The sequence below is a fragment of the Hippocampus zosterae genome, chromosome 3 (assembly GCF_025434085.1).
Source record: "Hippocampus zosterae strain Florida chromosome 3, ASM2543408v3, whole genome shotgun sequence".
Classification (NCBI taxonomy): Eukaryota; Metazoa; Chordata; class Actinopteri; order Syngnathiformes; family Syngnathidae; genus Hippocampus; species Hippocampus zosterae.
This window is the reverse complement of record NC_067453.1, coordinates 15,562,907-15,577,952: the sequence shown is the minus strand read 5'-3', so window position 1 is coordinate 15,577,952 and position 15,046 is coordinate 15,562,907. Positions and strand designations below refer to the sequence as shown.

At 40.4% G+C, this 15,046-nt stretch overlaps 1 protein-coding gene across 2 annotated transcripts in view; it reads right to left on the bottom strand.

Annotated features, from left to right (window-relative positions):
* Positions 1–1,933: 1,933 nt before the first annotated feature.
* Positions 1,934–15,046, bottom strand: part of sema3d (sema domain, immunoglobulin domain (Ig), short basic domain, secreted, (semaphorin) 3D) — a 47,378-nt gene continuing 34,265 nt past the window's right edge. For both annotated transcript variants that reach the window (XM_052060239.1, XM_052060240.1), the window contains exons 12-18: positions 14,224–14,446; positions 13,310–13,398; positions 13,086–13,127; positions 10,197–10,354; positions 7,860–7,924; positions 7,631–7,770; positions 1,934–4,010 (exon numbers count right to left, since the gene is read on the bottom strand). In XM_052060239.1, the coding sequence (XP_051916199.1) occupies positions 3,591–4,010; positions 7,631–7,770; positions 7,860–7,924; positions 10,197–10,354; positions 13,086–13,127; positions 13,310–13,398; positions 14,224–14,446 (1,137 nt within the window). In that variant the 3' untranslated portion in view covers positions 1,934–3,590. The remainder of the gene's footprint in view (positions 4,011–7,630; positions 7,771–7,859; positions 7,925–10,196; positions 10,355–13,085; positions 13,128–13,309; positions 13,399–14,223; positions 14,447–15,046) is intronic.

Sequence of the window (15,046 nt, the reverse complement as noted above, 5' to 3'; positions counted from 1 at the left end):
GGTCTTGTTTTTCTTTTTTTTTTTTTTAATTGCTCCATACATACATAATTTGCTCCATGCGTCAGATATCTTTATTTTTTTCCTAAAGTGGCCTTCACATGCCACAATGCACCATAAAATCTGTGCCGCAATGTCGGAGGTGGTGGCCATTTGAGGCTAGCAGAAACCACAGCGAACGTAACCATTTCTGTACCCGAAAAGGCTGACACCGCACGGTAAGTTGCCCATGTAGGGTTTTCACCTTTACAAGTTCTATATTGCACATAATTTAGTTTTTAACCACACAACAATTGAAACAAGCTAAATATAACATTCTGAGCCTATGATGGATAAATTACATTTCCTTTTGTTTCAATGGGGAAACATTACCTGGGTTTGCAAACATTTCGGTTTTGGAACACATCGCAAGAAAAAATTCAATTGGTAACTTAGCGTTGCACTGTACTAGCTGGAAGCTGACTGTGAGGAATTTAGCAAATTGAAAGCCGCCTCCATCTCCGTGTGAGTGTCGTGCAAACCCACTACGGGGGTCTCAAGTCAGTCCAACGTGCTCATTACCGCAATCACATCAAATTGCTGCTTTTTATCCACACTTTCATTTCCCACTGCTTCTGTCTGAGCTTCAAAGAAACCACAAAATAATTACTGAGGAATGGGGACATTGTCTTCACGGAGTGGTTTCTGTTTTTGCTGGATATGTTTGTTCTTTCCGAGCCTCTCAATAAATAAACAACGACCAGGGAGGAAGTGTGTAAAATATTCATCACGAGACTGCAAAGGATCACTGTGGAGGATCACTGAAATATTCTTCATCAAGCCCCATTTTAAGACTCCTTTTATTCACAAGAAGGCCTTGAAGTTTTATCATCCAAATCACTTTTACTAGTACAGTGCACTCCGCTTAATAGAACACCGGTTAATAGAGTAATCCGCTTAATAGAGCAAAAGGCTCTGGAACGGATTTGCCTAATGCAATTTCCTATAAAGATACTACGCTTAGTAGAACAGATCTCCGCTTAATAGAACAGGCCGTAAGCAATGAACATTGTAAACTAGTGGTTTTCGAAGTGTAGCTATCGCGATACTGTACCACTATCGCGAGAAAACGCGGTAGTTCTAGCCGTATACAGTAACAGGTAGCACGCGTCACTCCACACATAGACACACGCACGTCACAATGGCTTCAACTTCATTCAAGAGACGAGGGCTATCACCTGCGGATAAGAAGGACATACTCAGACGACACGATGCATTGCCGGATTCTCAGAAGGTACGCCCGCGGTTTCCAGGACTTCCCTCTTATCCAGCGCATTGAGAGGGAAGTCAACCGCAAAATTACGGACGCCTGTTTCCAGACAAAAGTAACGAAATTTTTCTCGTGATTTGAGATTTTGTTTGACTGAAGTTGATTAAATTGTTGTTTGATTAAAGATATGGACGTCCACAGTCGAAATATCTCTTCTAACTCGTCAGCAGGGGTTTTTCTGCGTGCATAACTTGGTCGTCGACGTGTCTGAAGGTGTACCTAATAAAGTGTCTCCGGTTAATAGAAACTCCGCTTAGTAGAACAGAAGCGCTTCGGCCCAATGGTGTTCTATTAAGCGGAGTGCACTGTAACTACAAAATGTGACACCATTGAGGTTTGCAAAAGACGATAACTCGTGAAGATGCTTATCAGTTTATTCTAGGCAGCCTCAAGTCTGATCACATGCTTTTACATACACAGAAACTTTTCTCTCCTTTTTTATGTTTTATTTTTATTCCAAGTAAACAAGAGAGCAGCTGGTCCTGAATCACCCCGACGTACTGTGCCCGCCGGAGACCTGCATTGCTAAATCGGGACACCTGGATAAAGGCCAACCCACTAAATCTCAAGTCACTGTGTACTAGAAAGTGTTACACCTCTTATATTTATTTACAGACGACAAGGATGTTCAGGTTTTAGGCACGCAAGACATATTTATTTAAATAGTTTCAACAAAACCAAAAGATCTGAAAGTACAAAAATATAATATTGGCTGACTTTGACATCACAGCCGATGGGTTTATTATAAAAGCACTAATTAGTCTACGCTGGACATGTTGCACAGGTGCATCTCAAGGAATTAGAATATTGTAGAAGCATGACAATGAATTCCGAAAAATTTTACCGGTTCAATTTCAAAAAATGCAACTCATATATAAACTGTAGATTCACAAGAGGAACAGTTCATGCTTATTTTTTCAAATGTATTTTTATATTTATAGCTGACAACTAAAGAACAAAAATGTAACCATGTCAAAATATGTACGGCATTTTTAAAACAGAAATTAGGAAGGAGTTGGCCTTCTGAAAAGGATGTTTGAATTAAACTATTGTACTGGAATACATAAATGTATCTACTTTATTCAAATTTACAGTGAACCCCAATAGTCGTCGTTCTCCACTGGCAAATTCACCTTTTTGCTCATTTTAAGGGAGAACCAGGCTGCCATTATATGCGGACTTGCCTATTTACCTTTTTTTGTGCTCAGTCCTAAGCCATGTCTCTAATAATAAATATCGTTCTCAAGCACCTCCGTTGAACTGAAGAGAGGAGCTTCATTTTGTCAGTATGTGGCTTTGTCGAACAGAGAGTATTTTATTAACTTTTGGCAATCACACATCCTTTTGTGTGAGTTTCAATGACCCGCTCTGTGGTGGACGTTCACTGTTTTGAGATGCGCCTGTATATCCTGTACAAGTTATAGAAATTATTTACAGTCATTCAACATGAATGCATTTTTATCTCCAAGTGGAAACTGTTTTCTCATGCTGACTAATTTGAAAATAGCTTAACGTCTCTGAATGAAAAAAAAAAGGGATGGACGACGCAATCGATGAGGAAATTGTCAGCTGTGATGTTGATTTTCTTGCACGACTCTCCTGCGACCAGCAAAGGCGTGGTGGCTCAATTAGAACAAGATGAGGTTAGAAGTATCACAAAAAAAGCAATTTAGGTAAAGAACTTGGTACATGACACTCTGCTTAGTATTTCCTGGCAGTTCAGGAAATGTGTCTTAAACCAAGGCATTTCTTTGCTTGCTTTTAACTCCATCCATCACCTGGCGCTGCTTTTTTTTATTCCATTCAAAGGATACAGCAAAATTGTGCGCCATTTTCTACAAAGTTGTCTCGCTACTCAAATGATAACTTCTCCTCCAACTTAACATGCAATTTTGGATTGTGTTGTCACTGTCGGAAAGGAATTCTGTCATAAACTGCGGACACCTAGTACTGGCGCATAGGTGTGTCCACAAAATGGTGCTATTTTCGTCCCTGTTCAAACCATCCGGCTTATTTTCTTTTGTGGAAGGTTGCCCAGCGAATGAAATGGCAACTGTTTTAACTTAAGTATCAATTTTGGGGACTCTCAACATTTGTATAAATGACAATTAATTGCATGACCAATTGGTCTGACTCTGATTTTTGGAGCATTCTACACCAGAGCTTTGAAAATAGAGTATTTAAAAAATCTGCCTGTCAAACATGCAGTGAACTGTGGACGTTTCCATTTTTTCGCCTGTAGACTGATGTGTCCTGCCATTTCAACAGTCTTCTCCATTGTGCACTACAGTTTGTCAGCCTTTCTTTCCTTCTCTTTGTGGTGCCTCCTATTTCTACTCTTCTTTATATCCTGCATGTGCTTCCACTTGCCGACTCCCAAGGTTCGGCCGCGGGCCTTCAACGGCCTCTTCTCAAGCCAGAGAGAGTCGCAGTACTCTTCCAGGGAGCCCACAGAGGAGCTCATGAGCCTCAGGTAGTCTTTGAAAGGGTGGCCATGTCGCAGTTCCGTCATCAGGTCCTCGCCAGCTTTGGTCTTTCGGTCCAGTTGGTCTTGTGGAAGGAGCTGCAGCGTGAGCCGGCGGAGTGTGTGGGCGAAGTGAGTGTGCTCCTGAGCTTCGCACTCGTACACGCCGACGTCTGACGTGTACACGGAGCGAATCAGGAGGCCTCTGTCCGTTTGTATGACGCGGTCATCCGGCCTGACCTGTGAGAAAAAGAGGACGTCATGTTTAAGCTTTGCGATGAATTGGTATGGAAAATTTCCAAGACGATTGTCAGTCGCCACTTTAACATTATGCACCCATTGGGTTTCTCCCCTTAAAGTTGGCCCCCTGGCGCATCTCACAATTTAGGTGATAAAAAGCAGACTACGTTTTCTACTACCTCATAGATCTAAATTGCAAAAAATGTCATGGTGTGTTCTGTCAGTTTGGTTTTGGGAAGGAATATTGACAAAAGGAGTGATTCTTTTATTTGTTTTTTTTTACTTCCCATTTTGTTTTGAAAAACGAATCAACAAATGATACACGGATTGACAGTCTCACAGAAATAAATAAAGATGTTACCCTTGTTTTAAACCTTGAAACAACTGCTTGTTGAACACACACAGAGCAGCAATATCTGCATAAAAGAGCATACGGCATTACTCATCTGCATTTTTATTCACGGTGCTCTGTGGGGACAGCCTCTGTTACTGGAGATTGGGGGTTTGTGATTTTTTTTTGGCCTCTGATTCTTGCTCTTAATTATGCTGCAGACATGCTACTCTTAAGCCTGTCTACTATAAAAGCCCATAGACGTTTGCTTTAAAATAGATGATATTACAGGAGCATGAATGATAAAGTGCGCTGCACAAGCAATTGAAAATTCATATGCCCACAATACCTCTACAAGGGCTTTGTTTCATCTAAAAGTACGACACGATCCACGTCTTCCTGGGTGTAATGGGCCAACATTCCATTGTGTAAAGCCGTAAGCGTGGAAACAGTTCCGCTCACATTGTTTGTGGTGGGCTTTTTACGATCAGTGAGACTTGATTGGTTAGCTGTGGTTCTCGCACAAGGCATCAGGAAGCAAACGAGTTAACAGGGTTCCCACGGGTCCTTAAAGTTAATAAAAGAAATAAAAAGTTGTAAAATGATGTCCTTAATTGTCCTTAATTTTCAGGGAAAGCTTCAAAAATCAATAACAATCCTTAAAAATTCGTCTGTGGTGTTCATTTCATTTATGTATGTCATTTTCTCCCCCCTTCCAATTAATAGTTTTGTCGGAAAATGCGCCTGCCACCCTTCCCCTCAAACCCCGCTGTCGGGCTACATGCCTTCCTGGTTTCTGCTCTGCTTTTCTCGCAGTCTCCGATCAGTTCCGATGGTCACGTGATAACTTCGGGTCATTTCGGGCCGATTTGACAGACAGTATGTCAAATAAAGGGTTAGCTGATTGCCCCTAAAAATAAAGATGTGCCCTTCCTTTGGCTGCAATGATTTGAACACCAGCTCAGTAATGTGTGGCTTTCTGTTCATTAAATCCACTGTGAATCCCCCGTTCAATGGAGACAAGGTCCTTAGAAATGGCTAACTTAGCCCTCAAAAGTCCTTAAAGGTCCATAAATAAAAAGCAAGTGGAAGAGTGGGATTCCTTATTAAGTGATTGTGGTTGAGTGAAACATGTAGAGGAGGAAGCAAAATAGACACAACATTTAAATCGGAGTTAACATCAGTGCATGCCTGGGGTGTCCAAACTATATCTTCCAAAGACGACAGTAAAGAAAGATCAAAACCTGAAAGGCCCCTTGATATTATTAAACAGACTAAAACCATCCTTCAAGAAATGACACATTGTTTTAGGTTATAAGACCCGTTGTTAAATACAGCTTTGCGGACTATGTGGAGTGTTATTTGTTATTTCGACATGCCCAGAATACCTCACCAGTCACCTCATTTGGCTCGTCTCAATGTGGAGGAGCAGCACACACACCAAAAACACCCCTTTGTGTCCAGGCGAGCGTCGAACACATGTCTGACTGTGGGAATCGCTTTGTTATGATTTCCACTGTGTCGGGGAATAATAAAGGAAGACGCACACGCGCCGGCATGCAATGCGCAAACACTCGACTTTCTGCTGTGAAGGGGAAACACAAATGAAAGATGGCCGGCGGTGTTCATGGCCTCTACACCTGTGGATTAACTTTCACCCATGAAAGCATGACAAACTTGGGACAGTGGTGCCTTGATTTACAAGTTTAATTTATTCCATGAGCATGCATTCCAAATAATGGTTGCCCTTGAAAGTAGTCAACCCTACATAAATCCCTCTGATACTATTGACGGTCATTAAAATCCACTGGGGAAAAACAAACAAATGTAACCCCCCCACATTTACTTAACAAAAAAACACTAATAATGATTCAGTATGTGCCAGGGGTAACAGGGAAATGGTTGGGGGGAGCATTAGGGGAAAAAAATAATAAAAACCCAACTTCAAAAAAGATAGATTTTCTTTTTTAATTGGGAGAAAAAAATCAGTGAGTATGCAAATTCATGGATACATAAATGCGAGCATGCAAGGGTCCATTGTAATATATTTAAGCTCCTCAAAAATGTGAACATGTCCATTATGTGTTTCTTAATAAGAAAAACAACATTCAATTAGATGGATAAAAAGAAAAAAAAATCAACATTAAGTCAAGTCAAGTCAAGTCAACAGTATTTATAGAGCACTTTCAAACAGCCATCGCTGCATACAAAGTGCTGTACATGGAGCGATTTAACATATACAATAAACAGTAAGACGAATCAGTAATAAGTAATAAGTAATAAGGCGGTAGAAAGCACCAAGCAGTAAAATCAAGAGCAAATCTAAGTCATGCTGAGTCAAACGCCAAAGAATACAAGTGAGTTTTGAGGAGGGCTTTAAAGATGGGCAGCGAGGAGGCTTGCCGAATGTTCAGTGGGAGGTCATTCCAGAGAGATGGACCAGCAACAGAAAAGGCTCGATCCCCTCTGAGCCTCAGTTTAGTTCTTGGTACGTCTAGCAAAGACTGCATTACAACTAAAAGGACTCATATACAGATTCTTCAAGCTGAGTTTTAAACGTAATCTTTGTAGCACAGCTTTTGAACACATTAAGTTCCGAAAGATATAAATACAAAAAAAGTATGAAGCAATAAAATAAATAAAATACTAGACAAAAAGTCTTTCATGACACGATCTTAAGATTGAAACAGTCTTTACCAATGTGAACATATGGTCTTTTTTTTTTGCCCTGAACTCTCTCTGCCTAAGATACAGTCAATCGCTCCACTCGCAAATCTCCTCTGAAGTTCCAAACTGATGTATGACTACTTGTTACTGAGAAGATAATGGTCACTAAATGACAAAGCAATTTTGACGCATAATGGCTATTATGGAGTGATAAAGTGCAGATGTACTTTTCTTCTGTCCTTGCGGCTAGACACTTACAAAGCTCAGGACGCTCATGAAAATCATTGACGACTCAATTTCAGGAAGTCGTGGGTTTCTCTTCACTCTTTTTATTACTTTTTACGACGTAGCGGTCTACTGGGAGTTGTCCGTTCATCTGTTTGAGAAGCAATTGGTGTCCTGAGTCTAAGCGCTCCTTTAATTTTCCTGTAGGATCTGCTGTAATGTGATTTGTGTTGGCAATCTGGAATCTGACATCCAATAAGTCAGATACAAAACGTCAACTAAAATGAGAGAGAACGTTTTTGGATGCTCCGAAGCATGAATCTATTCTATGAAGTTCTGCGCTCTAAGTAGGCCACCTCAGAGAGAGGCTAGTCAAAAGTTTGTATTTCAGACTGACCTGCTCCCTGTGTTTTGATCCAGTCCTGTGAACAAACCAGTGAATCCGGGCTTGCTGAGATTTGGGGATGCACTCAAGGAACGTCGAGTTACTCTGCACACCAAAGAGAACTCGCTCCTCCACTTGACCCACGCCAAGACCTGAAAGAAAACGAAAACCGTTGTGTTCTAATACAACTCAACTAAATCAAATCACAGTGAAGAAATTCTACATAGTATCGTCTACATACTGTCCTCTGTCTGCCAACACTGGCTGGCGGGGTCCCCATGCTTGATGTCCTGTCGCCTGGCTCTCCTAGGCAAAAAAAAAAGTCATCATAAATAATTATGCTAATAAATTAAATTACTCCCGTGGATGAGCGGATACGGTAGCCAGCATTGCCGAAGCACTTTCGGAAATTTATTGAACAGGTGAAGTAGCCAATTGGCAAAATATAAAATGAATACACAATGCACTAAGGAGCATGGAGCGCATGTTTGTTCAGTCAGTGATTGAAGTGAAGCGTGACCAGAAAAAAGGCAGCCATACTCAATAAGATACTTCTCGACTCTCAACTCAGAATTGTGTTGAATTGGACAAGCAGACAAACAAAATGAAAACACTCACAAGTAGCTTGGAGCAGATGTGGAAAACGGAGCTGGAGTCCAAGTTACTGATCTGACTTACTTTTGGCTAAATTGTTTCATTTTTTACTTTTTTTGTTATAGAAATATTTTACTTTTAATCCATATTGAAATGGCGCTGTTTTTTCAGGGTACAGGATGGATTTATGACATTCAATTAATTTAAATGGAAAAATCGGTGTGACACAGTATAAGTAATGTGAGTTAGGGGCTTGGTCTCGGAATAAATTCAGGCCATAAATTAAGGTACCACGAAGCTTGAGAAATAATTGTCGATCGTGACTGAGCACCAATATTTTACCGAATGCTTCTTAGTGCTGAGGTAAACCAAAGCAATTATGTTGTTGCTCTCCTGGCCTTCATCAACTTGCATTGCCCTCCCCCTTCCTCCCCCTTCTGCCCTTTGTCACCATATATCTGTCAACTACACACTCGCTGATTCTGTGAGGATCAGCTTTCAAAGAGCCTTGTTGTTCCCCCAAAAGAAAAAAAAAAAAACATTAGAGCATCCCCGTTGGCCAATAACATGGCACTCTGGATGGTTGGTGAACTTTAAGTTGATGAGTCTATACAACTCCCAATTATATGTTCTGGAAAATACTTATACATAAATACATACTGAAAAAGGAGCCAAATCCCCTCAAGAAAAGCCCGATATCATTCATGACTGTTTGATCATTGTAAATGTTTGCTCACCTCTACATATGACATAGTAAGCGCACAACAAATTGATGAATAACTAATTTTTAAAACAGAAATCAAGTATAATGACTTAATGAATTGTGGATTACATGTGACAATTTGAAAATTTCGTTCAGACTTGAACAAGCATCACGGAACTTGACATGCTTATTTGCTTTCCGGGGCCACATAAAATGTTATGGCGGGCCAGATCTGGCCCCCGGGCCTTGACTTTGACACAGATGCTGCGGATGGTGGATTACAGTTCGGTCATAGACACTAACTCCTGTTTCCTCCCAGTGGTTTCTCATTTGTTTTGCTTTGCCTTTTCTGTTTTCAAGACATGTTGCTTGAGTTTGCTGTTTCGACATTTTGAAATCTTCCTTTGTCTACCAGTATGCTTGCCTTTAACAACTTTCCCATGCTGTTTGTACTTGGTCCAGATTTTAGACACAGCTTGTTGCAAGTGTTGATTTTTTTTCCAAGATGGCGCGTGAGTAGGCAGCCTTTGGCAAGTGCTCTTCAAGAGCCTTGCTTTTTTGTTCTTTTTGTCTTTTTGTTTTGTCGCATGATATTTGTTGTTTCATCGTGTGGACCTGATATGGACTGTTTTCTGCATTTTTTGGCCACGACATTCGTCAAAGGAGAAGTATCTGTGCTTGGTGGTTGCGCCTTCTCGGCAGCACGTCTGTACCAGCACAGATTTTGATTGGGAGGAAAGTGTTTTTTGCGCCTGTAATGGGCAGCATTTTTCACAACCCTGTTTTGTTCAGTGGAGATGTCGGCGCTGTTGGACAGTCGGCGTTGGTGCAGCTGGATGGATGGCTGCTGAAGTCTCTTTTTTTGGCAACGGATGCTACGGCTTCTTGTTGACTTTGAAACTTACAGTAGCTTGAAGCCGACGTGTGCACATTTTGAGAATGACGTCTCTGATCCACTGGTTAAAGGACACTTTAATTCTGTCCTCTTTCATCTCAAACTGCTTCAAACAACAAAGCGTGTGAAGGAAAAGTGGTTAGGACTGCACGACTGTCCGTGTTTTATGTTATGTGTTGTGTTTTTATTATTTTACTTTATGTTAACTGTTTTGTTAAGCGCTTTGTTACAGCTGCCACTGTTGTGAAAGCGCTATATAAATCAGCATGTATTGTATTGTATTGTATTGTATTTGACGGATAGAAATGTACATGGTGTTTCCATATTTCTTTTCCCTCAGAATTGTTTTGTTTTGAGAATAAAATATCGCCATATCAAGTCCTCACCTCTTGGCTGCAGGGATGTATCTGGAGCACATGTGCCCATCCCAGGCACAGTGGGGGTCTCGGGCCAGGCAGCAGTCGGCGCAGGCTTGGCCGTAGAGGTGACATCTGCTGAGCGAGAGCTGGGCCAGACCCTCGCTAGACCCAACGTACAGCTGTTGCTACATAGCCAAACACAACACACACATTTCACACCCTCTCGTTTACATTACGGTGTCGTGAAAATGCAACACAGTGGATAAGGCAAGCAAATCGGAGCAACCCCACAGTTCAGCCTTTACAGTTGTACTGTTGCACAGAATAATAAACTTTTATTTAATTATTGAAAACATTAGGTATCAAAGTACTTCCCGATGACAGAAAATGAGTACCGCTGATTCATAATTCATAAAGTTGATGTGTTCATAGGTTTAAGTTATATTCAATGTATGTAGCCACGCCCAAAAGGACAGGCTGGGAACAGAAACTCCATCGTCAGGATTGTGGACGACTTTCTCTGACGGGTATAGACAAAATATGATGAATGTGTTGTGTAAATTCTAGCCAGCATTCCATCTCACTTTGAAGCATTTCAACCCTTTCATGCACCCTGTAACCTGATAACATGATAAGCTGTCCACTGTAGTAACCGCTGTCCCCGAAAGTTAAGTTGTATTTCATTGTATGATATCTGCTTCACATCTGTGTTGCATGGAGTGAAACGACTTCTGGCTCCTCAGAATCTTAATCTTTTTCTCTAGCCGGACATGCAACTATATTTCTCAGAAATTGATCTTGCAATGAAACAGGGATATATTTTTTTTAACTTTTTAGAGATCAATGGTTAGTTATATACGTTTGTTCCATTTCAGAGATACAGCTGAACATTGTCAAGTTATCATATTGTGTAGTATCAGCTCAAGCTTGTCCAGAGGTAAGGGGATTCCTCAATGAAACATCCAACCCCCTGGAACCCTCACCCTCTCTGTCGGACACGTGCAGGTCAAAACGCAGCGAGAGATTAATGGCGGCTTTGATTAGGGTTGAAGTGTCTCGTGACATGCCTGACCTTTGAGATAATGAGGCGTGAGGGGGCCGAGAGAGCTTGAAACTCAGAGACAGTGAAGGGAGGAAGTTGAACAAGCATGATGACTGCGAGGAGGGCAGGGGGGGTGGCTTTTCCAGTCGGAGATTAAACAGGACCGAGTGGGTCGGAGGGGCATGAAAAAACAAATAAAGCAACTTGTTTTGCACCCGCAAAACAACCGCTGATGAAAAATGGCAACGTCTCAAGTATACTGACAAGAAACATGAACCGAAACAGCCTTTGACCTTCAGCTACCTATTAGGTTCTTGCTTCGGTTTTTAACTGAAAACGTTCAACTGTCACTTGATCTTTTGTTTTACATCGGTGATACCTAAAGTGTGGGATGTGAAAGAATAACTGCTTACGTACGTACTCTTTGGTTGTATTTAACTTTGAAATCCGATGCATTTGTGGTTAATCTTGAAGCAGTGTTTGGTTTTAAACATTGATTTAGGTCCCATTTTTATATGGAATCGATCTATTTTCATTCAATCCTCATGTAAGTACAGTCCCCCCCCCCCTTATATTTAAGGGACAAATAAACTCCCAAGTTTTACTGCGCTTGTGGAAACGAGCAATTGTAAATCAGTTTTAGCATTTTGATTGACTTTCTACTTGCGAGAGGCTCCACATGGCTTGAAAAAAAAATCACACCACACTATTTGGCGTCAAAATAAAAAGCCTTTTTATTCCAATTGCCATTTCAATTGATTTTTCCCTTAGCTCGTATAAAACCAAATGACAGAAATCTTTTCTTCTCCTTCTGAGCTTTGTTTTACACTCGCCTGACACCAGCCTTTATCCTTTTTTTTATTAACATCAACTTACATCACCTTCCACAGATATAATAAAAATATATTTATATTTATTCTTTACAGATAATGTGAGTAAACACAACCCTTAACATATCAATGTTTTAAAATGTTTTAAAACAGGCATGTCCAAACTTTTTCCTTTGAGAGGGGCACAGTGGCCACTTCAACATTGTCCGACTTTATTTAACCTGCTAAAACAAATCAATCAAGCAAATATATATTATAATTATTCTCGAGGTATTCTTTGTGTTGTTTTGGTTTTAGCTGTGTTTAACACCTGTTAAAGGTGATAAATAAAAATGGTTTGGGGTTTTTCCTGATTTTTGGGCTGCCAAAGCCCTGCATCCGAAGAGTACAACCGCCATTGCCCTGAGTAGATGTCCACATTTGGTATCAATACTAGAGTAATTGTTAATAATATGAGCATTTTTAAAGCATTGCTTACTTGAGGAACTTAGTTATTCATATATAAGATACACTCCTAAGTCAGACCTGGAACAAGACAGCAGGAAAGAAAACATTTTTACTTCTGTAAAATAATTGTAATGCCATAATTCAAAAGGCATTACAAAGAAAAATGTTACTATTTCATTTCCAAATAGTTTATCTGAAGATCTAGAACTACGAATCAACTATAACATCATGTGACGTGGCTCAACTGTCTTTTGTCAAGAGTAACACGTGTGACCTTCTCAAAAATATTTGCAGCTTGTAAGCCCCAACACAAGCTGATAAATTGTTTTTCCACCATATAAATGGGCACAATATATTCAGCTCAATTTTTGAGATAAGTGTACCCCACTTTTTTTTTTTTGGTCCCTTGTCCGGCGAAAATGACCAAAGCGAGACATTAACTTTGTCCAAATGTTGGGGATCAAATGTGTTGAGAAGTTAGCACAGGAGTGACAATTGAGAGCTACCCACCAGCCACTCCATGAAACTCCACCACCCACGACCCCTCCATGACACTTTTACCCCAATTACATAAGGAGTAATTGAATGAGATCTAACCTGCTTTGAAGAAATCTCAAGACTGAGAATTGGAGTGGGAACCTGTAAACAAAATAATTATATAATCATAAACATTCCTTTTTGACCACTTTCTAAAGAAATTGTTCATTTTTCACGCTTTGTCACTGCACATCTGCACATCATCTGGTGTAGTAATGTCAAGTGGTTCACGAAATAACTTTAATTTGTGTGTGTGTGTGGGGGGGGGGGGGGGGGCGTCCAACCTGGAACACTTGAAGCTCTTCAAGCACTACTTCCTCTGTGGACCGCTGGTCTCTGGTGATGCTCACCACCTTCAGAACTGTGCCAGCATCTGTCACAGAAAGACAGACAGTGAAAGTCAAACGCTGGTACACTTTGATTGTGAAAGAAACGTCCAGTACTTCAAGCATTTTACCCAAAAATAAGCCCAAACAAATTCAAGCTTTTTTGTGAAAAAGAAAAGTAAAGAAAAAAAACTAACAACAACTTTAAAACGACGTATTGACACTCATAAATCGAAATCTATTTGTGTCATGATTCGGTTTGGGACCAACAGGTGGCACTGTAGGGCTCCCCCTGCAGCTGCACACCTGTTGGTTGTTCGGTAATTAGTGGCATAAAAAGGACTCCCGCCCGACCATTCATTGTCGGGTCATTGTTGCTGTTGGCTACTGTCATTTTTGTTGCTGTTTGTTTGTTTCAGTCAGGTTTTGGTCATTGTTATGTTTTATATTCAGTCATGTGTTTTGTTGATATTTTGGACTTTGTTTGTTTTGGACTTTTCTGAGGTGTAATACAATCCTTCAAGTACACCCGGCTCCTTCCTCCTGCCTGCTTTTTTGGGGTCCACCACCACCTTGCTACGTGACAATTTGTTGTCAATACATTTCAAGTTACTCGATTTCCGTACAATTGTTGAGAACATTTAAGTGGTGTTTAACATTTAAATACAACACATTTGCATTGATTAGTTGAGGTTGTTTCTTTTTAGGCACTAACTGGAGTAAAACGTTTGAGAATTACGATTGCACTGTTATCATTGTATAAAAGGCATCCAAAAACCAGGAGTCCACAAGTTAAAAACACAGATGACACTTTCTTGATGTTGCACTTCTCCCTGGTGGCCACTTTTGGTAACACACACAAACACACTCACCTGTCCCCAAGAAGAGAACCTCATACTGTCCGTCCTCGGCTAAAACTCTGTCCACCACAACCCGGGTCAAGGTGTAGTCCACTCGGACTCGAGTGAACACGGGGCGGCCGCTCAAAGGGTAGACAGAGCGGAACATGAGAGGGTGGAACCGAATGAAGCTGACCACCTCGTCTGGGAAATCTTTGGTGGTCTTGATGCGAGGGTCGTATGTTTTACTGGGACACTAGAAAACAATGCATAATATAATACAATGTTATACCATTGGACGCAGTCACATTTTGCAATAAATTATAAGAACAGTAATTGTGTTTAAAAAAAGGAAGTAGAAGAGCTGGCCGGAGTTTGATAAGATAAGATATCCTTTATTCGTCCCACACTGGGGAAATGTTTGTCGCCCTCTGTCCATATGAAGAATGGTGAGCTGAAAATGCCAGTAATGTCTGTTCTTTCGTCCTATTAATCATTGAAAAAAAATATTTTTCCACTACGTGGAGAGTAAAATGTCTGAGTGTTGTATACAATATAAAACAGTTTAGATGCACTGTCATGAAGTACAAAGCTATTTAATACATGTGTAATTCATCCATTGTACGCGTCGCTTATCCTCATGATGGTCACAGGCTTGCTGGAGCCTATTATAAATAAATTAAAACAAAATAGTCAGTAATTTTAGATAAATATCGTTGAAGACAGAAAAGTACATTTTAGTGAAATATATAAAAAGCAACTGCCAAAAGAGGAAAAAAACCCTCAACATTACACAATTAAAGAGTACTTTAGACAAATTAACAAATGCACTAATATGTTAATTTTTAAAAAGCAA